A 23900-nucleotide genomic window follows, 5' to 3' on the forward strand; every position below is an offset into this window, starting at 1 on the left:
ATCATAGACTTATGGTGATAACTTATAGCGTATGAATACAGTTGTATTGTTATAGTGAAATCAATTCTAAATAAAGGAATAGGGTAATAGAATTTAAGCTTAGCAATAACAATGGAATCAAAATTAAGCCGAGTATATTACGATTCTGAAAACCCTCTTAGTTACGGAAGCGCAAATAAATTGAAACAAGGAGTAAAAAGTATTTCAAAGAAAAAAATTGAGACTTGGCTTCAGTCTCAACCCACATACACTATTCATAAACCAAGGAGAATAAACTTCCCTCGAAATCAAACTTATGCTACAACAGCTGATGAAGTATTTCAATGCGATCTAATTGATCTACGACGTATCAAAAAGCATAACAAAGGTTTTCAATACATTTTGACTATAATAGACGTATTCTCAAAATATGCCTGGAGTTTTCCTTTAAAGAATAAAACTAGTAGAGAAGTTTTAAGCGCATTTCAGAAAGCGATCAAAGAGAGAAAGCCTTTGCGTATTAATGTTGACCAAGGCAGTGAATTTCTATCAAAATTGTTTAAAGAATATTTGAAGAAAGAGGGTATTCAACTCTATACAAGTGTTGGAAGGATAAAGTGCGGTGTTATTGAAAGATTTAACAGAACGTTAAAGGATAAAATATTCAAACTATTTACAAGAACGAAAAAATATAATTATATTGGTAGTTTGCCAAAAATCATGAAGGCCTATAACTCTAGTACGCATTCAAGTATTGGTTTCGCTCCAAAAGATGTTAATATCGAAAATGAACATTTAGTATGGCAGCGTTTGTATGGCAATCAAAAACCTGCTAAACCCCCAAAGTTAAAGATTGGTGATTTTGTCAGACCTAAGACCATTAAACACAGATGGACTGGAATGGAGATAGGGCGGGTGGTTCCTTGTGGGAAGCGTGTCTTTAGCGCCACGCCGCGACCAATATTGAAACTATTTCGATTCAAACAAACAGGCGCGTGAAATAGCAGACGACATTAGGCCCGTTAAAGCTCGAAAGTCTATGTTAGGTTAGAACGTAACCTAAGTTAGAGAAAGTGTTTAGTTGAATGTAAGTTACTTTCAATTATATTTTTTATTTAAATAGGTATAAGAATTACTATACAAGCCTTAATCCATAGCTCACTTTTAGAAAGTTGATATTTGGGGTTTGGTATTGTGTAGAAAGTAATGCCTTTCATATGGGATTTATCAGAATAACGTTGATAATTTTTACAAACTCCGAAAGCGCACCTTTTGCTTGGCATCTTAAATACCCAAACTAATCCTTTAAATTACTTATAAGAAAACGAACATAAAAGGCGAAAAAGTGGAGAGGAAAAACCTAACCGTGCCTTAACCGTACAATCATAAAAATTCAACAGAGCAGACGACATAATAAAGGTCACAAAGATGCCCTGAAATGTTTCGCTAGTCTCCCGCTAGGGGTGACGATACGCGCTGAAATTTCAAGATAGGGGTTTTAGCTTATCATTCTAGTCCATCTGTGTTTAATGGTCTTAGGTCAGACTGTCAAAGAGTAAACCTCTTTTCGAAAAGGGTTATAAAGGTTATTGGACGAGGGAAATATTTACCGTATCAAAAGTTCTTTACAGAAATCCAGTTTGTTACGTAGTTAAAGATTACAACGACGAAGAAATAAGAGGTGCCTTTTACGAATGCGAACTTCAAAAAGTAGTCTACTGATATATGTCTATTGGCAAATAAATAAATGTTCATTTTAATCTAGTTAACCATGTCGAACGATTCATTTTATGTTACACTCGTAAGTTCGGCTTCTATGAATGTCTTTCCGGATAACACGCAATCTCATTTTAAAGTTCAGTTACCAGCTCCTTTAAACTTAGTTGGTAATTGGCATGTGGGGCTTGCCGAAGCATTTTTACCCCAGGCCTGGGATAATGTATCCGGCGAGTATTTATATTTCAATGCTGGAGTACATGACTATACTGAAAACAGCTGGGACCAGTATAAGATACAACTTGTCGCGGGAAACTTGCGTGGAGACGAATACGATGTTTATAAGAGTTTAATTAAATCTATTAATAATACCATACCCCTCGAAATACGACGGTCGGTTTATATGTTTATCACCTACAGTGATGACAATGAGAAGGCTTTTTGCGCTCTGAGAGCTAAAAATGGATATGAAGTTCAAATACCGGAAGAAATGGGTAAAATCTTGGGCTTACCCTTCATGGATTGGATCAAAGAGAGATACACTTTTCCCGAAGAACTGATTAAAAGAAAGAAAGACGATCCTTTAGAACTAAATAGTTCCAATAATTTTTTACATATAAGAAAAAGACAAGTTGGGAAACCAAAATGAACCTCTCCGAGCCGAGACGAATTTACTTTCTAAACACAGGTCCACCAGCCAATGAGAAAAACCGGAAATACATAGTTCAAATTGGCGAAATATTGCCAAGCTCTTTAGCAAAGGCTTAAGTGTTTAACAATTTCCTTTGTATCCTCAATAATTCTAATGAGGACCTAAATTGTATCACTGAAGGGTGTATTTAACTTTCGGCTCACTCTGAACCGTTAACACCTCCTATAAGAGGAGGCGAAACAAGGTCAATTCTAGTTTAAATCTAGGGTATCTTATTTCACAGACCCAATCGTTTCAACACTTTTGGATAGATGAAGAATTAACATCCATATTATCTAACGAATGTAAAAAAATGCGATTACACTATATATAAATGTAGTAAAGCTGAATTAAAAAGTAAACACCAAATTTGAAATGTTAATATCTAAAGATGTTCTTGGAATATTAAGATGAAACAGAGCTTTATAGCTACACAACTACTTAAAGAATCGTAATGCCGAAAAATATTTAAAATATTTCCATTTAATATTCTGCAAAAAGGAAATGTTATCGTTTTGTAAGAGATCTTATCATCCTACTCGCTTTATATTAACTTTGATGTGCGTGTAGTGTTTTGATTCGGATGCAATCTTCATAACTCGTTCTATATAAACTCTCACTTGTGTCATTACACAGAAATAAGTTTTTCTTAAATAATTAATTAAATATAAATGATATTAATTATTTTAATCGCCAGTAAATAACTTTAAAAATAGTTAAATCGTTTAAAATAAAGTTGTTCCTATTATCTTTCGAAACTTTGCTAATATTGACGTTTAAAGTGAAGGGTACCCCTCTTGCCCACTTTCTTCAAATTTTGGGGTATATATACAATTCGTTTCCATTATAATAATAGATAAAAACGCATTCGCGTGAACCTTTGGTGGAAGCCCTACCATTGGGAGGCTAGACGTTTCTCGTAACCCTAGCCGATCGCCGCGTATATCTTAAAACCGAACGATAACGATGGAGAAGAAGCCGGAATGGACAAAGACCTGAAGATGGTGGTGCATAGAAGCTGGTGTCAATGTGGGATTGACGAAGAACAGAAGATGGTGATGCTTACGAGCCAGCAAGTACAGGCTGGTGTCAATGTGGGATTGACGAAGAACAGAAGATGGTGGTGCTTCCGAGCCAGCAAGTACAGGCTAGTGTCCATGTGGGATGGACAAAGACTAGCAGATTGTGGTGCTTAGAAGCCAGTTAGTAAAGAGTGGTGTTGGTAGATGAATGGCCAAATTTCCGTGAACCGCGAACGCGTTCCGGAAATCGGGTATTTGTTTGCTCCGATTTGTAAACTGCGAACGCGGTCACGTGGGGTCTGACAGACAGACAGACACACAGACAGACAGACAGACAGACAGACAGACAGACACGGCCGGTGTAATACCTCTCCGTGACGTCATCGTCACTCGGAGAGGTAAAAAGGCCCAACGAATCCAAGGGAAATTACTCTGCAAATTCAACCCGGCCAGTATAACCACATTGAAAATGTTATTGAAGCAATGCGCCATGCAATTCCTCGAGAACACAGTAGTAATTTTGTAATTAAGCTTAATCCCGACGGAAAAGTAAACGTAAAATGTGAAAATAACTATTATTTGTGTTTTAACAAAAATCAGTCTGGTCTAGGTAGACTATTAGGGTTTCACATGGACCAAATGGATAGACCCCTTATGGATGAAACTGGAAAAAGTGTTGCCGATATAGACAAGGGTACGGCTAGTTTGTATATTTATACAAATTTAATTCTACCACAAGTGGTTGGTGACGTTTATGCCCCTCTTCTGAGGGTTATACCAATAATAAATGATAAATCTTCTAGCTTAGCTGTACATAGGTTTCAAAACATTGATTATTACCCTTTAAGATGTCCATCATTTGAAATGATCGAAATTGATATGAGGACAGATTTCGGAGAAAATATTATGTTTAAATTAAACAAGTCCGTCATAAAACTTCATTTCATTCTCAAGCATGTCACGAAGTAACATATATCTAAACTACTACTTAAGCCAAACCGGAAATGGTCTTAATCACTTCCGGGGGCCTGTATTTCAAAGAGGAAACGGTCTCGGAAGTATCTTCAAAAGTTTAATTAGATATATTACACCGATATTTCGACCAGCAGGTAAAGTGTTAGGTAGGGAAGCTCTCAGAACGGGGTCGAGAATAGCAGGGGATCTCGTAGCAGGAAGAAACCTAAGAGAATCATTGAAATCAAATTTGAGCGAAGCAGGATCAAATTTACTACAAAAGGCTAGCCATTACTTGGCTCAACAACAAACGGGCCAAGGACTTCGCAGAAAGCTGAAGCCTAAAAAGCGATCAAAAAAGAGAAAAAGAACGAAAACCGATTTTCTCGATTAAAAATAACAATGGTTGAAGGAATGATGTCTGAACTGGATTTGTTCGCGGAGCCACCAACAAATTACAACATAGAAAATAGTGATTATGCTATGTATAAAGCTTTGGCTTCGCTTTCTGATGATGGACCAATTGAATTTTTTATCCCTGGATCTAATGACGTCTTTATGGATTTGTCTAAAACCTTATTGCAAGTTCGAGTCAAACTAGTTAAGGAGGATGGATCTTCTTTAACTTCCCAAGACAAGGACGTTGGTCCTACAAATTTATTACACGCATCTTTATTTAGTCAAGTTGACGTATTTTTTGGAGATACGCAAGTTAATACACCAACGAATGCCTACCCATATTTGGCATTTTTTGAAACACATTTAAACTATGGTACAAGTGCCAAAAAGTCTTATCTTTCTTCAAAAATGTATTACAAAGATGACCCTGTGGACGCTAGTAAAATGTTTTTACCGGCGTCAAACAACGACAAGAATGGAATGCTGAAACGAAGAGATCGGGCTGCCCTATCGAAACGCATTGATATGTTGGGTGATTTACATTTGGATGTATGTCGAATGAGTCGATTTCTCATTAATAATATTGATGTACGGTTTCGCTTCATAAAGTCAGTTAATGAATTTGCAATTATATCTACAGCAGCACTTAATCCTAAATTTAAAATTAAAATTGACGATGTTACATTATTTATAAAAAAGATTAAAATAAATAATGAGATTATGTTAGCTCAGGCGATGGTACACGAAAAGCACAATGTAATTTATCCAATTAACAGAACAGTGTTAAAATACTTTTCCATCAGTAGCGGTTCCACTGACATTATACGAGAAAATGTCTTTATGGAAAGACAACCATCACGCGTAGTTATCGGCTTAGTTAGAACAACGGCCTTTAATGGAGCCCTAGATTTGAATAGCTTTGAATTCAATCATTTTAATTTAAGCTACTTGGCACTAACAATTGGAAATCAAACATATCCCAATCCTCCGTTTACACCCCACTATGCCGTTAACGAGTATTCCAGAGAGTACCTCTCAAACTATACGGCCTTGGATTTGTTCAAAAGTAATAAAGGAAACTGTATTACCTTCGAAGAATTTAAAGAGGGTAACGCTCTGTACGCGTTCGATCTTACACCGGAAGAACAAGCGGGCGCTGAACATTTGTCAAGAAACAAACAGGGAAGCCTAAGAATATCTATGAAGTTCAAATCTCCGCTAGTCCATAACGTAACTGTAATAGTGTACGCCGAGTTTGAATCTGAAATTATTATTTCTAAAGATCGTACCGTGATTTATAACCCATCGGGATAATGAATACGGTGGAAATAATCGAAATTTTAACGTGTGAACCTGTAACAAGACCTTTTTTCCTCGGTGTATTTGCTTTCGATCAAAAACCATTACCGCCAAAGCAAGCTAAATATTGCTTTTGTCTAAATACGGAACCTTCATCGAGTCCAGGACTTCATTGGTTAGCTATATATGTAAATAATAACGTAGGGAACTTTTTTGATTCTTATGGGAATGATCCCTCTTATTATAATCTTAGCGATCTTTATGTCTACGCTAAAGAATGGTTTATAAACCCTGTACCTGTTCAATATCCATTATCTTTAACATGCGGTTTACATTGTATTTTTTATCTAGTTAATGCCTGTTACGGTTATAATCTAAATGTTATTATTCAAGATTTATATAAACCAAATGATTTAATGTATAATGAAGCTTTGGTTCTATTGTTTTTATGTAATCATTTGTTGAAACATCAAAATAAATATTGCAATCAATAAAAAAAAACGTTTATTTAAATTTTTCTTTCCATAGTGTAGTGGGTACAACAGTTTTTTTATCTTTTCTGGTTTTACGTTTAGAATGAAGAGGCGAATATAGTTCTTGAAATTTTTTAAATTCATCTAATGATTGAGCCACGCTGTTTTTACGTAGAGTTTTTTTTCTTTTGGGTGGTGGAGACTTAGCCGCTATAGCCGTAGCCGTAAATGGCTGCCATGTCAAGGTGGACCCACTAGGTGGTGCTTGAAAAATGGTGGAACCCTGTGCAGAAGCGGTAGGCATAATGGGGGTAGTTGCGTGTATTCCTGTTAGGCTCGGAGTAATGGGTAAAGTAGCGGTAGAAGTAGAAACCACCGGGGTAGAAGGTAGCGCTGGATAAGTTGTAGGAGGTGCCGATACAGTTTTTACGGTAATGGGTTGTACTAGTTTCTTCATATTTAAATATTTTTGCAGGGTTTCCAAGTATTCTCTAAGTTTAGTTTCTGTAGACCCGGACTTTCGAAGAATGTTATGCATTTCTTGATCTAGCTCAGATAATTCTTTATCCACCGGGTCCAAAATGGTATTGGCAGGCACCAAAACCATTTTCTTCATGTTAAACTTTTTATAGCTGAGATAGCACTAGGGATAATACTAGCCAGTAACATTGGCCAAAAGGCTCCGCCTGATTGATTAATCATCAACTGACGCTTCTTACTTAATGGCAAAGACTTTTGAGCCAATAGCCTTATAACTCTCCTGTGACGTTTTAAATGATTTTTTAGTTTGGAGGTCAAAGGTATCCCGCCGTGTGTAATGTTAAAACAAATATTACAAAGCGTCTTTAATTGATCTTTGGTACTGTTTTTTAGAATGTGTTTTCTTTGAATTTTATTGCTTCGTTTAAGCAAAGTTAGGTAGGGGTATTTCTTACGAAGTGAGACCGGCAGAATCATTGTATTAAATAGATTAAAAATGCGCCGTCACTCTTTCTTATTCGTCGATAAATACGTACATATTTCCATCTGGAGGGAGGACATTTGTTCTAACTCGTAGACATTCATCCGTGGCTTGATGACAGTCAATCAAAATGTACGAGTGCGGCTTTTCTGTAGCAATGGCGTAGGCCTTCACTAGAAACTGACTTTTTCTAGGAAAAACTTGCCTACTTAAAAATTGTATTGGCGATGAATCCCTGGGACATTTGAATATTAAAATATAAACGCAATTTAGGCTAATCAATCTGAACTCTTTATTTTTACTAAATAAGCTCTGTGTAATTAAAATTATGCTGGTATTATAGTGGTGACTCCCCTTAATAAACATATCAGCTATTTCTTTACTATTACCACATTCTGAAGCTAAATCATCCAACACCAGGAGGTTATTTTGATTTCTATTCCAAAATTCTTCGTTATTCGGAGGTAACCCTTCCAAAAATTCTATTTCAGGGATTTCCCTTTTCAGATCATCAAATTTATTTTGGTAAATTGAATAGCAATAAACTATCCGATCTGGTTTTGGACTAATCATGCATGTTCTATATCTTAATAAATTAAAAACCCACGATGATTTACCACACATGCTAGAGCCTGCACATAACATCTGAAAGGGCGCCACAAATTTTATTCGACACGCCATGGTTAATAAATGTAATTAAAATGACACAAAAAATTCAACACTCGAATATTTTATTGCTCAGTTCGAATTGTATATATTTTGAGTAACATTTTTTCCACCTTTCGAATACGATCTTTAAACCTTAGCGCATCGTAAAGGGCGTAATTACGTCTATCTTCGATAGGTATTTCAAACACAGTTACATTTGGTGAAAAATGTACATTCTTTTTAGATCTACTCATCCTGAGTTGTCTCTGTTAAGTAACCATATGCAAATGTATTAAAACCCTTAACTACGCGCTTCTTAAATGTATATCCAAATGTCTTTTCCATTTTTTTATTTATTATTGTTGCCGTATATTTATCTCTACGTACATTAAAAGGAACGGCTACTTTAATTCTTTTCGATTGATTATGAATACTTTCAAATATGGAGTCAAAATTTACAATATTTTCATTTATTCGATTTTGAAGACTTAAGCCCTTTACTTTCACGATAGTTTTGTTGTCTGTAGTTTTCAGGGCGTAACTTTTTGGAGCATTGCAAACAAATTCTAAAATTGATTCCTCTCCCAGTTCGTTTACCCAACACCCCAAGTTAATACCGGTGGGGGGTATGTAGTCCCCCTCTTTTGCAACAAAGATTACGCTATCAGTATCCATATAAAGTACACGCTCATTCAACTTTGCAAGTGTTTCATAAAGAGTTAATCTACCATAACATGAAACAAAGCTGGCAACATATGGGTTCCCCTTATAATATGTGGGTTGAAACTCATCCTTAAAACTATACGTTAACAAACATAGCTCTTCGTTTAGGGGCCTTAAATCTATAAGTTCTTTTGTGTCGTCTACTAAAATGCCAATTAGATCTTTATAATCATCTATTATGATAGACTTTGGTTTGTTAGTATTTAATCCAAATTTTCCCCATAGTGAGTTCAAACAAATTTTTGAGATTGCTCTCATAGCAGGGTTTTTAGTTACCTCATCCATTTCGATTTTGATTCCTTCAGTCTCATAAATTGAATCTAAATATTCCCTCTTTTCTTCGAAGGTTTTAACTGAGGAGGGGAACCCCGAGTTGGCCTGCTTAATCTTTAAAAATTTATTTACGTAACCACCGAAAAGTCCGTCGCTTACACCTTTTTCATATTTGAAAGTTTCTTTATAATGATGCACTTCTGATATTTTTAAAAGTTTGTAACCCATTTCCATAGCTTTATAAATTTCTGGGGTACACCACACGCCCGAAATTGACCTTTCACCATCGCTATGACTACAAAGTTCAGTATTTTCTTCGATTACACAAGATTTACATAAAGGAAAATACAATCGCCCATTATGTCTGTAGGGTAATACAGGAATGTACAGACCATATGGGGGTAACAATGTCGCCGACATGATTCCAAAATAAGCGTCTTTCCGATAATCAAAATTGAATTGAATCACCTCAGGGAAATGCTTCGGGTAAATACCATATTTATTTTGACTAGGGTATAAAGACATAATGTCAAAATATAAAATACGTTCATTTTTACTTGGATCTGCTTTATAGTATAACTTTAGGGGTTCGCATCTTCCTCCATAAAGCGCTGATCTTGATAAGATAGGGTCACACACTTCGACTGAATTACAAAATTCCCTAAAATCTGAATTTTCAGCCATCAGTTTATCGTAATCACATTCCCACATAGTAATGATCTCAGCCCTAGGATGAAGCTCTTTAATGTATTGTATTCTATCAAGTCCTTTTTCGTAAATAACTTTATTGGTTTCCTTAACTACGCTATTCCACTCACTTCCTTTGTAACACTTTTTACACGCGTGATATAAACAGCCCATGAATTCTAAAATTATTTCCGGGTCACTACAATAACCATCAACTGCATATGGTCCAATTTTCTTTTCTCCTGATGCTGACATTACAGTTTGAATCTCGACGTTTCTTTCCTTACTTACCCATGCCATCCATTTTATGGCTTTCTTGCTCTGGTTACCTGAACCACGGAATCCAGGGTTTGGAACGACACCAAGGGTATTCTTCTGTAAGTATGTGTGAAGATACACCGAAGTACAAGCTCCAGCTATGGTTATCGCACCGCAATTCATTGGGTCTAAACCCGTTACTGTTTTGAAATGGTTACGAAAACAGTCTACACCCTTCTGAAGGACTTGGACATCAGCCACGCAATATTTTTGTAACTCTAACATGGCATTATAAACGGGTTGTTTTGACTTTTCACTATACCACTTTTCAAAAGCTATGTTATCATCTTTTTTCATAAACTCTGGCTGAAAATAAGATTTATCGGGAATTTTTCCACAATAATCTAAATTGTTTTTGTTTAAAAAGATATATGGGAAAAACTGCTTGCAGGTTGAACCCAACTGAAATGTCTCCGAAAAAGCCCTTAATGGTATAGCCAGAAAGGAAAAACTACATATAAATTTTAAATTTTGGTTTTTAACAAACATTGCTAGCAGTTTTGCTCCATCGAATATAATTTCTATTTTTCCATAATTATGGATTAACCATTGTAAAATGAAAAACCCGTCATAGGCTCTCATGTTATGAGCAACAATAGTAACATTTTCAAACCTAGGTTTGGTTACTCTACGTCTTTTGTTGTCTCTTGTAAAAACAATTTTTTCATCTACTTGGGTTAGGTATTGCATAAATTTGTCTACGCAATCTAGTCCTCTAAAAATGTTATAATCGTAAACATTTTCCTCTATTTGCATACAGAAACTAGAAGTATTGGGGTATGAAGGGAATTATCTACTATACATTCGGTATCGAAATAACAATAAGTTGTTTCCTTATACTTTTTAGTAAGGGGTTGGACATAACAAAGCCTAGGCGGGTGTTCAATTTTACATTTTGGGCATACTTTACTACATTTGTGGTTTTTTTCAATTTCCTCGCAGCAAATTTTGCATCGTTTTACTTTTTCACAAATTTTATTAGTTCTATGTATTTGGAAGCATTCGGGACCTTTAAAATACCTATTACAATCTGGACATTTCACGACGTCCAAGGATGGGCTCTCGTGGAATGTCTCAGAGTAACATCGCCAACATTTTGTGGGTTCATTATAACATTTATGATTTGAGGCCCTAAATACATTACTAAATGTTACTAAGCATTTGTTACAATAAGAAACACATCCGAACATGGCTGCTAAACTTTTAATAACATGCATATGTGTATCTACAAGCAGAAGGAAAATTTTTTTTTCAGCGTAAATTTCACCTTCATAAATTTTCTTAAAATTATTTTCAGCGCTAAACACTATAATTTGGTATTCGGGTCCTACCGGTAAGTTAGCTTCATGGTGAAGTTTTAGGGCCTCTTCCCTCTGTAGCGGTCTGTTAGGTGCCTGTATTCTACGGTATCGATTATAGTCGAAACCAGATCTATCTTGTTTTTGTTGTTTTAAATAGGTTAAGTCCGCAACCATTTTTCCGCACACTATGCTTCGAGCTACGCAAAGATCGTCATCGTTTAAAATTGGTAAAAAAGTCCTCCCGTTTTTCATGTAATGTTCTAGTGATAACATCGATCTATTTCTGACTGATTTTCTACCCGATATTGGAATATCAGTTTTTAGAAAAATTGCATCAATTCTAATATCACCGTCTAAAATGAAATTACGATTTGATTGACTAACTTGACTTATAGCACCAAAAAGCCTATCAACTGTCAGTTCGTTCAACGCCATAAATCTTAAATTTATGGCATTTTCCAGCTGGTCACTTCTAACACAAAACCTGACTCTGTTGTAGTCTCTACCCGCGTTGATAATAGTCTCAATGATTGATTGAAATATGAGTTTCAATTTTTCATATAGTTCCGTCACACATATTTTATCAAGGTTTTTAAAGATAATTTTGTATTCGTAGGATGAACAGTTAAATTTCCTAGATCTGGCTACATTTACTTTATCTAATTCATAAAAGTTTTCTGCTCTAAAAATAGAAAGGTCTAGTGGTTCATCATCAGACATTTTACTACTTCAACGTAACCTTCTTCAAGATGCTCGATATTAGTTCTACTACTTCCGGTATATCGACGGCCTTCAAATCCAGTTGCTTCTCGCGCTCTTGGCCCCTATATTTCGTTATTAGACAACCCTTTTCTTTTATTTTCTCGATTTCCAACATCCCAGGCAAACAGGAACTTTGCGGTAACTTATTCAGAGATGCTAATTTCAAAACCTTAACTAAGTCGTCTACTATTTCAATGGGTATGCATACCCCCGATTTAAGGGGTATTCTGAGTAGAGCGTACTTTCTTATGTCTACGTATAATTTATTATTAAACTTGCATAGTTTAACTCCTATTTGTTCGGATTGACTAAACTGTAGTTGAAGAGTCTCCCAAGGGTTGCTGCTTTGAGCCTAGATAACATAAAACTATGGGGTAGTAAGAAAAAGTACCAAAAATATATATTTATATATATTACTTACCATTTTGAAGAATTTATTAATTTTAGCGGGGAGATTAAGCGAAAGCAATGAGGATATTTTGTAGTTCGCGTGGCGGTGGGTGCGGTATTTATATTGTTCAGACTTCTTAAAGGGAGTGTAAAAGGTAATTTTTGTAGTTTATCATGCCTACCGCTTTTGTACGTGAAAGCAGGGGAAAATTGGCGCTACATACTTAAACGAATAGAGAAATAAAACTTAACAACCATACCTTTAAATAAAATTAAAATTTCTTGGAACTCAAGCCTTAGAAACAATGACGTTTTAGTTAATTCGCAGTTCTGGCATAGAAGGATTTTTCTTGGAATTATGACTCAACGCAACAATTAACTTTGAAGTCTAATGAGCCTTATATATGCTTTACTATACTTAAACTACCTTTGCCAAAAAATCTAATATCACCTCCGTCATACATTGTATAAATAGTAGTTATTGGAAAAATAGACTTATAGTTTCACACTCAAAGATCACAGGTAACATTAGGTCGATTGGTAGCGTATTGGCTGCTAAATATGGAATTCGAAAGATCCTGGTTCGATTCCAGTTATCGGTAAGTAACCTTTCAATCGACCTAATGTTACTTTTGGCGAATATTTTTATCTAATTAACAGTAGGTATTTAAGGGGAAATTTAAAACTTAAGGGCACATACAACATTCAGTTATTAACTTTAAAGCATCTCTTCATATATTTAAAATCAATATGGAATCTCGGTCACCCATGTCTTTGAGATCCATGGCCATTAGAGCCATGGTAGTAACAATGGAATTCGTTTTAGCTAATACGGAGCAAACCTTTAATGATATTAAGAAAACAATTCCACGCCAACTTTGGGGAGTATCTGAACAGGTATTTTGGAAAGCAGCTATTGGTGAACGAGGGAACCTGGGCGAAGAGGATCTATACCCCGAAGAAATGCCAAATTGGCTTTGGATCACAGAATCAGAAATTGAATTCGAAGTGGATAATCGCTTGACTTTTGCTCAATTTCAAGCTACGCAAAGGAATAGAGTTACCATCCCTTTCTTTTTATTGGATGGGTACCACCACATAGAATATGACTATTTTTTAAAAACATGGAGAAAAGGTGAAAGGAAATGCCAACGTAGAGTTTGCAGAGACTGTTTTGTCTTTTTTAGCGATATGGACGAACCAAATACGAAATATCTAGCGGTAAAAACTCATACAGTAGTGCATCGAGACGACATGATGGTAGAAGTAATTTGGGACGTTCAGAAAAGTTTCTGTAGTAATTGCATAAAAAAACCTTTATTTAATATGTATAGTGAGGAATTTTGTTCGCATAATACCGGCTGGCATACTATTAGCAATCGTAGATCATTTACATTTAGAGACCAAGAAGAGGTAACTCATACTAAAGTGGCTCGTGTATCTTTTTTACATTAATTTTTTTATTTATTTATTGTAAATTGTAGTATAATAAACTTAAATTCTCAGTCAGATACATTGTTTTCATTTCTAGAGAAAAGGGTTTTACATCTCGCATTCCTAGCGAAAGGATTTTACAGCTACCATTTCCAGTTAACAGGATGGTATGACTTTTGTTTCATAAGAAAAGGGTTGGATTTTCTGCCGTTTAAGACAACTAAATAGATGAAGCTCTATACGCATTGCTAATTTAAATGAAGAGGAGGAGGAGTTCGTTTATTTTTCGTTCATTACCCATTTTTGTCATGTATATTGATTTTATTTTAGTGGCTAACACCCTGGCACGTTTATAACTCATAACGATAGTTCACTTTTAGAATATTTTTCTTGAAATTTATTAAAGTGCACATTTCAAACACTAGGCACCCCAAAACTAATTTAAATATAGCAAAAAATGTTACCTTTCAATGTGAATATATGTATTCCTTATTTAAGTTGATGATCACAAAAACAAACGTGGTTTTTTACTCGAAAATTACACGCTTGAAACCACTATATCCACACAAATTATATTTTGCACTCGTACTTAAAATCATTTTCATCAAAAACTTTAAACCAAGTTGAAAACAAAAAGCCTTTTTTAAAAAATTTTGACCATTTTTCTATTGAAATTTTAGATAACTTGGTAAGACCTCTAAATGACCGTCTTTAGCTGATTTCTAAGAAACATCCGATTCCAAGAAGTGCTTGTAACAGTAAAATCACGTGCTATAAACGTTCTAGTACATAATTTGTAATTGGTTAGTTTTTTAAACCTTCTACCCAGATGGTTAAGTCAGCCAATAAGCTTAGCACTTCTTAATACAAACAAAGGTCTTTCCATTTATATTTTATATAGCTGACTTGTAAATATTCCACAAGAACAGTACGTGACTTTGTAAATATCGCCTTAATTCTATGCCATTAGAAAATGCTTATAAAAAAAAAATCTAACTTTAACAATAGAAGTTTGTAACAAATAGTCCCAATGTAACAATAAAAACGTTTGTATCATTAGAGTAAAACTTAAGGCAAATATGACGTCATTCGTCGAACTGTTATAATAGACGTCATTCGTCGAACAGTTATAATATAGGCGCATTGATTGGTTGAATTAGATATGACGTCATTCGTATTACTCTTTTTTGGAGATCACCTGAACTTTGAGGAAAAACTATATTAGGTAGGAACTCAACGTCGAATTCGTCATTTCTTAACCGCTTTAAAATGAACCAAGTTCACAATATTTCGGAGAAAGTAGAAGTTTGGGTTGGTAATGTCACGACCCCAAAGGTATATTTTAGACGTACCGACACTCGTGTACAAATATCATTAAAGAAACACGTTTGGTCTAATATTTGGGAGTTTTCCAACGAAATCGACGCTTTCTTCAAAGGAAATTCGCCGAGGTTTTCCGTCTGGCTACATCCAACTACTACCAATTTAAAGCTAGAATGCTTCGTAAACCGGAAAGGTCATATATTTGACATTAGAAAATACACGAGAGGATGTCGAGAAAAATACAACATTTTGTACGCTACAAGCGGGGGCATTTCCTTTAACCAATCTAGTTGGGATTATTTGAAGAAAATTAAAGCCCTCATAGACTTAGAGCTACACGAAAAAACAAGAGCCGTTGAAACTATGAGAGAAGCGATTCTGAAAAACGTAACGGAAATCTTATTGGAGATGACCCAATGCTGCGACAATACCTCTTGCCAAAACAAAATAGCCCACGATATTATGTGCGAGTCCGAAGAAACTGACTGGAACGAAAGGGTCGAAAAAAACCTAGTGAAAGCTTTAAAAGTAATTAACTACGATAATGTCATTGAAAAGTTTCGCAAAGATTTTGGTACTAATCTACCTATTGATGAACCATTTCTTTACAACTACATTGTAAACGATGTAAATGATTTAAAAACTAAACTGATATATATTTGAAGGCATTGAATAAAACGTATTATAGCCAGTTCGTGTTGTTGAATAAATAATCCCTATTACTGATTAGTCACACGCAAGGTATGAAAACAGAAAGGTTAAGGTTTGATGTTACCGAGGGAAAACACCTCTTAATTCTTTAAAAGGACAGTCTCAGGATAAAAAACTAAAGGGATAGTCTCAGTATAAAATCTCAGTAAATAGTAAAAATTTAACAATAGAATTTTTCCTGGAATTGAATAGTACGAAACTAGCGCCACGCGCGAAGTTAAAATGGGGGAAGGAACTCGCGGCGCGCGCGGTAAACCCCGCGGGGGTGAGGGGGGAAGGAACTCGCGGGGAACTCGCGAAGATTCACCGCGGCGGCGGCGGCGGCGTGCTCCAGTTCCCACGCTCCAGTTCCCATGACCCAGTTACCATGACCCAGTTACCATGACCCAGTTCCCATGACCCAGTGACCCAGTTCCCACGCACCTACTTTATACCTCTACCGTGGTACGAACTGTAGCCCTATACTACTAATTTAGCCCTTGATTCCCGACTAAAATTGTGTTTCTTAAAATTATGCAAAGTAAATGAATAAACTCATTTTTACTTTGAAATAAAAATGACTTGAATTTTCATATGTATCACAAGAATTAATCACAAGCTTTTGATCACATTAAAATCTAAAATCAGAGGAACCATAGATTATCACAAGAACTAAGGGTATCACATTTTCTAATGATAATAATAATCTAATTTCTTAGGCTTTGTTGTTAATCTCTTTAATTTAGGATTGTAAGGCGGTGGTGTGCGAATTTTAGACACTACGGTGGCATGTTCTCTTTTAGCTGGAGATTTAACTCTTCCCTTATTTTGGATCATTTTAGTAGAGGCTAGATTTACTTCCTGAGTTTTCTGACTACTGACTGCACATTTTCTACTCTCTGCTTATCTTTTTAATAGGAACTATGTTCATGTCTTTCTTATTAGCAGCCTCACTTTGTACGCATCGCTTTTCTGGTTCATGAATAACTTGTTTACTAGGAACTTCCTCTTTCGCTTTAATGAAATCAGCCTGACTTGGTATAATTTTCTATGCGCCAGACCCAAGTGGTTTAGTTTCCTTCGTTCACCATGTGAATCTGTGTATCCTGGTCCACGTATGAGGGCGTGGGTTCGAATCCCACTTCTGACACGATGTTTTATGAAATTAACTGGAAGAGATGTAATTTATAAAACGTCCCAATTGAATGAATCCAAGTCAGGGTGGCCGAGCGGTCTAAGGCGCCAGACTCAAGGGGTTCAGTTTCCTTCGTTCACAACGTGAATCTGTGTATTCTGGTCCTCGTATGAGGGCGTGGGTTCGAATCCCACTTCTGACACGATATGTTTTATGAAATTAACTAGAATAGATGTAATTTATAAAACGTCCCAATTGAAAGGATCCATGTCAGGATGGCCGAGCGGTCGAAGGCGCCAGACTCAAAGGGCTCATTTTCCTTCGTTCACAACGTGAATCTGTGTATTCTGGTCCTCTTATGAGGGCGTGGGTTCGAATCCCACTTCTGACACGAAGTGGTTGATGAAATTAACTGGAAGAGATGTAATTTATAAAACGTCCAAATTTGAAGTGACCACGTCAGGATGGCGGAGCGGTCTAAGGCGCAAGACTCAAGGGGCGTAGTTTCTTTCGTTCACAACGTGTATCTGTGTATTCTAATCCAAGTATGAGGGCGTGGGTTCGAATCCCAATTCTGACACGATATGTTTTATGAAATGAACTGGAAGAGATGTAATTTATAAAACGTCCAAATTAGAAGTGACCACGTCAGGATGGCGGAGTGGTCTAAGGCGCAAGACTCAAGGGGTGTAGTTTCTTTCGTTCACAACGTGAATCTGTGTATTCTGGTCCTCGTATGAGGGCGTGGGTTCGAATCCCACTTCTGACACGATATGTTTTATGAAATGAACTGGAAGAGATGTAATTTATAAAACGTCCCAATTGAATGAATGCAAGTCAGGGTGGCCGAGCGGTCTAAGGCGCCAGACTCAAGGGGCTCAGTTTCCTTCGTTCACAACGTGAATCTGTGTATTTTGGTCCACGTATGAGGGCGTGGGATCGAATCCCACTTCTGACACGATATGTTTTATGAAATGACTGGAAGAGATGTAATTTATAAAACGTCCAAATTAGAAGAGACCACGTCAGGATGGCGGAGTGGTCTAAGGCGCAAGACTCAAGGGGCGTAGTTTCTTTCGTTCACAACGTGAATCTGTGTATTCTGGTCCTCGTATGAGGGCGTGGGTTCGAATCCCACTTCGGACACGATATGTTTTATGAAATGAACTGGAAGAGATGTAATTTATAAAATGTCCCAATTGAATGAATCCAAGTCAGGGTGGCCGAGCGGTCTAAGGCGCCAGACTCAAGGGGCTCAGTTTCCTTCATTCACAACGTGAATCTGTGTATTTTGGTCCTCGTATGAGGGCGTGGGTTCGAATCCCACTTCTGACACGATATGTTTTATGAAATGAACTGGAAGAGATGTAATTTATAAAACGTCCCAACTGAATGAATCCAAGTTAGGGTGGCCGAGCGGTCTAAGGCACCAGACTCAAGGGGCTCAGTTTCCTTCGTTCACAACGTGAACCTGTGTATTCTGGTCCTCGTATGAGGGCGTGGGTTCGAATCCCACTTCTGACACGATATGTTTTATGAAATGTACTGGAAGAGATGTAATTTATAAAACGTCCCAATTTAATGAATCCAAGTCAGGGTGGCCGAGCGGTCTAAGGCGCCAGACTCAAGGGGCTCAGTTTCCTTCGTTCACAACGTGAATCTGTGTATTCTTGTCCTCGTATGAGGGCGTGGGTTCGAATCCCACTTCTGACACGATTTGTTTTATGAAATGAACTGGAAGAGATGTAATTTATAAAACGTCCCAATTGAATGGAACCAAGTCAGGGTGGCCGAGCGGTCTTAGGCGCCAGACTCAAGGGGCTCAGTTTCCTTCGTTTACAACGTGAATTTGTGTATTCTGGTCCTCGTATGAGGGCGTGGGTTCGAATCCCACTTCTGACACGATATGTTTTATGAAATGAACTGGAAGAGATGTAATTTATAAAACGTCCCAATTGAATGAGTTCAAGTCAGGGTGGCCGAGCGGTCTAAGGCGCCAGACCCAAGGGGCTCAGTTTGCTTCGTTCACAACGTGATTCTGTGTATTCTGGTCCTCGTATGAGGGCGTGGGTTCGAGTCCCACTTCTGTCACGATATGTTTTAAGAAATTAACTGGAAGAGATGTAATTAATTAAACGTCCAAATTACAAGAGACCACGTCAGGATGGCCGAGCGGTCTAAGATGCCAGACTCAAGGGACCTAGTTTCTCTCGTTCTCAACGTGAATCAGTGTATTCTGCTCCTCGTATGAGGGCGTGGGTTCGAATCCCACTTCTGACACGATATGTTTTGTAATTTATAAAACGTCCAAATAAGAAGTGACCACGTCAGGATGGCGGAGTGGTCTAAGGCGCAAGACTCAAGGGGCGTAGTTTCTTTCGTTCACAACGTGAATCTGTGTATTCTGGTCCTCGTATGAGGGCGTGGGTTCGAATCCCACTTCTGACACGATATGTTTTATGAAATGAACTGGAAGAGATGTAATTTATAAAACGTCCCAATTGAATGAATCCAAGTCAGGGTGGCCGAGCGGTCTAAGGCGCCAGACTCAAGGGGCTCAGTTTCCTTCATTCACAACGTGAATCTGTGTATTTTGGTCCTCGTATGAGGGCGTGGGTTCGAATCCCACTTCTGACACGATATGTTTTATGAAATGAACTGGAAGAGATGTAATTTATAAAACGTCCCAACTGAATGAATCCAAGTTAGGGTGGCCGAGCGGTCTAAGGCACCAGACTCAAGGGGCTCAGTTTCCTTCGTTCACAACGTGAACCTGTGTATTCTGGTCCTCGTATGAGGGCGTGGGTTCGAATCCCACTTCTGACACGATATGTTTTATGAAATGTACTGGAAGAGATGTAATTTATAAAACGTCCCAACTGAATGAATCCAAGTTAGGGTGGCCGAGCGGTCTAAGGCACCAGACTCAAGGGGCTCAGTTTCCTTCGTTCACAACGTGAACCTGTGTATTCTGGTCCTCGTATGAGGGCGTGGGTTCGAATCCCACTTCTGACACGATATGTTTTATGAAATGTACTGGAAGAGATGTAATTTATAAAACGTCCCAATTTAATGAATCCAAGTCAGGGTGGCCGAGCGGTCTAAGGCGCCAGACTCAAGGGGCTCAGTTTCCTTCGTTCACAACGTGAATCTGTGTATTCTGGTCCTCGTATGAGGGCGTGGGTTCGAATCCCACTTCTGACACGATTTGTTTTATGAAATGAACTGGAAGAGATGTAATTTATAAAACGTCCCAATTGAATGGAACCAAGTCAGGGTGGCCGAGCGGTCTTAGGCGCCAGACTCAAGGGGCTCAGTTTCCTTCGTTTACAACGTGAATTTGTGTATTCTGGTCCTCGTATGAGGGCGTGGGTTCGAATCCCACTTCTGACACGATATGTTTTATGAAATGAACTGGAAGAGATGTAATTTATAAAACGTCCCAATTGAATGAGTTCAAGTCAGGGTGGCCGAGCGGTCTAAGGCGCCAGACCCAAGGGGCTCAGTTTGCTTCGTTCACAACGTGATTCTGTGTATTCTGGTCCTCGTATGAGGGCGTGGGTTCGAGTCCCACTTCTGTCACGATATGTTTTAAGAAATTAACTGGAAGAGATGTAATTAATTAAACGTCCAAATTACAAGAGACCACGTCAGGATGGCCGAGCGGTCTAAGATGCCAGACTCAAGGGACCTAGTTTCTCTCGTTCTCAACGTGAATCAGTGTATTCTGCTCCTCGTATGAGGGCGTGGGTTCGAATCCCACTTCTGACACGATATGTTTTGTAATTTATAAAACGTCCAAATAAGAAGTGACCACGTCAGGATGGCGGAGTGGTCTAAGGCGCAAGACTCAAGGGGCGTAGTTTCTTTCGTTCACAACGTGAATCTGTGTATTCTGGTCCTCGTATGAGGGCGTGGGTTCGAATCCCACTTCTGACACGATATGTTTTATGAAATGAACTGGAAGAGATGTAATTTATAAAACGTCCCAATTGAATGAATCCAAGTCAGGGTGGCCGAGCGGTCTAAGGCGCCAGACTCAAGGGGCTCAGTTTCCTTCATTCACAACGTGAATCTGTGTATTTTGGTCCTCGTATGAGGGCGTGGGTTCGAATCCCACTTCTGACACGATATGTTTTATGAAATGAACTGGAAGAGATGTAATTTATAAAACGTCCCAACTGAATGAATCCAAGTTAGGGTGGCCGAGCGGTCTAAGGCACCAGACTCAAGGGGCTCAGTTTCCTTCGTTCACAACGTGAACCTGTGTATTCTGGTCCTCGTATGAGGGCGTGGGTTCGAATCCCACTTCTGACACGATATGTTTTATGAAATGTACTGGAAGAGATGTAATTTATAAAACGTCCCAATTTAATGAATCCAAGTCAGGGTGGCCGAGCGGTCTAAGGCGCCAGACTCAAGGGGCTCAGTTTCCTTCGTTCACAACGTGAATCTGTGTATTCTGGTCCTCGTATGAGGGCGTGGGTTCGAATCCCACTTCTGACACGATTTGTTTTATGAAATGAACTGGAAGAGATGTAATTTATAAAACGTCCCAATTGAATGGAACCAAGTCAGGGTGGCCGAGCGGTCTTAGGCGCCAGACTCAAGGGGCTCAGTTTCCTTCGTTTACAACGTGAATTTGTGTATTCTGGTCCTCGTATGAGGGCGTGGGTTCGAATCCCACTTCTGACACGATATGTTTTATGAAATGAACTGGAAGAGATGTAATTTATAAAACGTCCCAATTGAATGAGTTCAAGTCAGGGTGGCCGAGCGGTCTAAGGCGCCAGACCCAAGGGGCTCAGTTTGCTTCGTTCACAACGTGATTCTGTGTATTCTGGTCCTCGTATGAGGGCGTGGGTTCGAGTCCCACTTCTGTCACGATATGTTTTAAGAAATTAACTGGAAGAGATGTAATTAATTAAACGTCCAAATTACAAGAGACCACGTCAGGATGGCCGAGCGGTCTAAGATGCCAGACTCAAGGGACCTAGTTTCTCTCGTTCTCAACGTGAATCAGTGTATTCTGCTCCTCGTATGAGGGCGTGGGTTCGAATCCCACTTCTGACACGATATGTTTTGTAATTTATAAAACGTCCAAATAAGAAGTGACCACGTCAGGATGGCGGAGTGGTCTAAGGCGCAAGACTCAAGGGGCGTAGTTTCTTTCGTTCACAACGTGAATCTGTGTATTCTGGTCCTCGTATGAGGGCGTGGGTTCGAATCCCACTTCTGACACGATATGTTTTATGAAATGAACTGGAAGAGATGTAATTTATAAAACGTCCCAATTGAATGAATCCAAGTCAGGGTGGCCGAGCGGTCTAAGGCGCCAGACTCAAGGGGCTCAGTTTCCTTCATTCACAACGTGAATCTGTGTATTTTGGTCCTCGTATGAGGGCGTGGGTTCGAATCCCACTTCTGACACGATATGTTTTATGAAATGAACTGGAAGAGATGTAATTTATAAAACGTCCCAACTGAATGAATCCAAGTTAGGGTGGCCGAGCGGTCTAAGGCACCAGACTCAAGGGGCTCAGTTTCCTTCGTTCACAACGTGAACCTGTGTATTCTGGTCCTCGTATGAGGGCGTGGGTTCGAATCCCACTTCTGACACGATATGTTTTATGAAATGAACTACAAGAGATGTAATTTATAAAACGTCCCAATTGAATGAATCCAAGTCAGGGTGGCCGAGCGGTCTTAGGCGCCAGCCTCAAAGGGCTCAGTTTCCTTCGTTCACAACGTGAATCTGTGTATTTTGGTCCACGTATGAGGGCGTGGGATCGAATCCCACTTCTGACACGATATGTTTTATGAAATGACTGGAAGAGATGTAATTTATAAAACGTCCCAACTGAATGAATCCAAGTTAGGGTGGCCGAGCGGTCTAAGGCACCAGACTCAAGGGGCTCAGTTTCCTTCGTTCACAACGTGAACCTGTGTATTCTGGTCCTCGTATGAGGGCGTGGGTTCGAATCCCACTTCTGACATGATATGTTTTATGAAATGTACTGGAAGAGATGTAATTTATAAAACGTCCCAATTTAATGAATCCAAGTCAGGGTGGCCGAGCGGTCTAAGGCGCCAGACTCAAGGGGCTCAGTTTCCTTCGTTCACAACGTGAATCTGTGTATTCTGGTCCTCGTATGAGGGCGTGGGTTCGAATCCCACTTCTGACACGATTTGTTTTATGAAATGAACTGGAAGAGATGTAATTTATAAAACGTCCCAATTGAATGGAACCAAGTCAGGGTGGCCGAGCGGTCTTAGGCGCCAGACTCAAGGGGCTCAGTTTCCTTCGTTTACAACGTGAATTTGTGTATTCTGGTCCTCGTATGAGGGCGTGGGTTCGAATCCCACTTCTGACACGATATGTTTTATGAAATGAACTGGAAGAGATGTAATTTATAAAACGTCCCAATTGAATGAGTTCAAGTCAGGGTGGCCGAGCGGTCTAAGGCGCCAGACCCAAGGGGCTCAGTTTGCTTCGTTCACAACGTGATTCTGTGTATTCTGGTCCTCGTATGAGGGCGTGGGTTCGAGTCCCACTTCTGTCACGATATGTTTTAAGAAATTAACTGGAAGAGATGTAATTAATTAAACGTCCAAATTACAAGAGACCACGTCAGGATGGCCGAGCGGTCTAAGATGCCAGACTCAAGGGACCTAGTTTCTCTCGTTCTCAACGTGAATCAGTGTATTCTGCTCCTCGTATG

General features: G+C 38.4%; 1 protein-coding gene and 5 non-coding genes across 6 annotated transcripts; all 6 read left to right on the forward strand.

The window, feature by feature from the left end:
- Window positions 1–566: 566 nt before the first annotated feature.
- Window positions 567–2203, forward strand: LOC149644593 (uncharacterized). Its single transcript, XM_089850362.1, has 2 exons — window positions 567–843; window positions 1519–2203. Exons 1-2 carry the CDS (start codon window positions 700–702, stop codon window positions 1699–1701), a joined length of 327 nt encoding a protein of 108 aa, XP_089706488.1. The 5' UTR covers window positions 567–699; the 3' UTR covers window positions 1702–2203.
- A 15055-nt stretch (window positions 2204–17258) lies between these two features.
- On the forward strand, window positions 17259–17380 carry TRNAL-CAA (transfer RNA leucine (anticodon CAA)). The gene is made up of 2 exons: window positions 17259–17296; window positions 17335–17380. It is a non-coding gene; the product is annotated as a tRNA-Leu (tRNA).
- A 67-nt stretch (window positions 17381–17447) lies between these two features.
- TRNAL-CAA (transfer RNA leucine (anticodon CAA)) lies at window positions 17448–17569 on the forward strand. The gene is made up of 2 exons: window positions 17448–17485; window positions 17524–17569. It is a non-coding gene; the product is annotated as a tRNA-Leu (tRNA).
- A 2691-nt stretch (window positions 17570–20260) lies between these two features.
- Window positions 20261–20382, forward strand: TRNAL-CAA (transfer RNA leucine (anticodon CAA)). The gene is made up of 2 exons: window positions 20261–20298; window positions 20337–20382. It is a non-coding gene; the product is annotated as a tRNA-Leu (tRNA).
- A 1180-nt stretch (window positions 20383–21562) lies between these two features.
- On the forward strand, window positions 21563–21684 carry TRNAL-CAA (transfer RNA leucine (anticodon CAA)). Its single transcript has 2 exons — window positions 21563–21600; window positions 21639–21684. It is a non-coding gene; the product is annotated as a tRNA-Leu (tRNA).
- Window positions 21685–23241: 1557 nt separating this feature from the next.
- Window positions 23242–23363, forward strand: TRNAL-CAA (transfer RNA leucine (anticodon CAA)). Its single transcript has 2 exons — window positions 23242–23279; window positions 23318–23363. It is a non-coding gene; the product is annotated as a tRNA-Leu (tRNA).
- Window positions 23364–23900: the final 537 nt, after the last annotated feature.

The sequence above is a fragment of the Phalangium opilio genome, unplaced genomic scaffold (assembly GCF_054372755.1).
Source record: "Phalangium opilio isolate 3A_F unplaced genomic scaffold, DU_Popi_V2 ptg000090l_1, whole genome shotgun sequence".
In the NCBI taxonomy this organism is placed as follows: Eukaryota; Metazoa; Arthropoda; class Arachnida; order Opiliones; family Phalangiidae; genus Phalangium; species Phalangium opilio.

Coding starts and splice junctions, on each gene's coding strand:
- LOC149644593 (XM_089850362.1), top strand. CDS start 700: ATGAAGGCCTATAACTCTAGTACGCATTCAAGTATTGGTTTCGCTCCA. Junction 844..1,518: donor AGTTAAAGATTGGTGATTTT/GTCAGACCTAAG, acceptor TAATGGTCTTAG/GTCAGACTGTCAAAGAGTAA.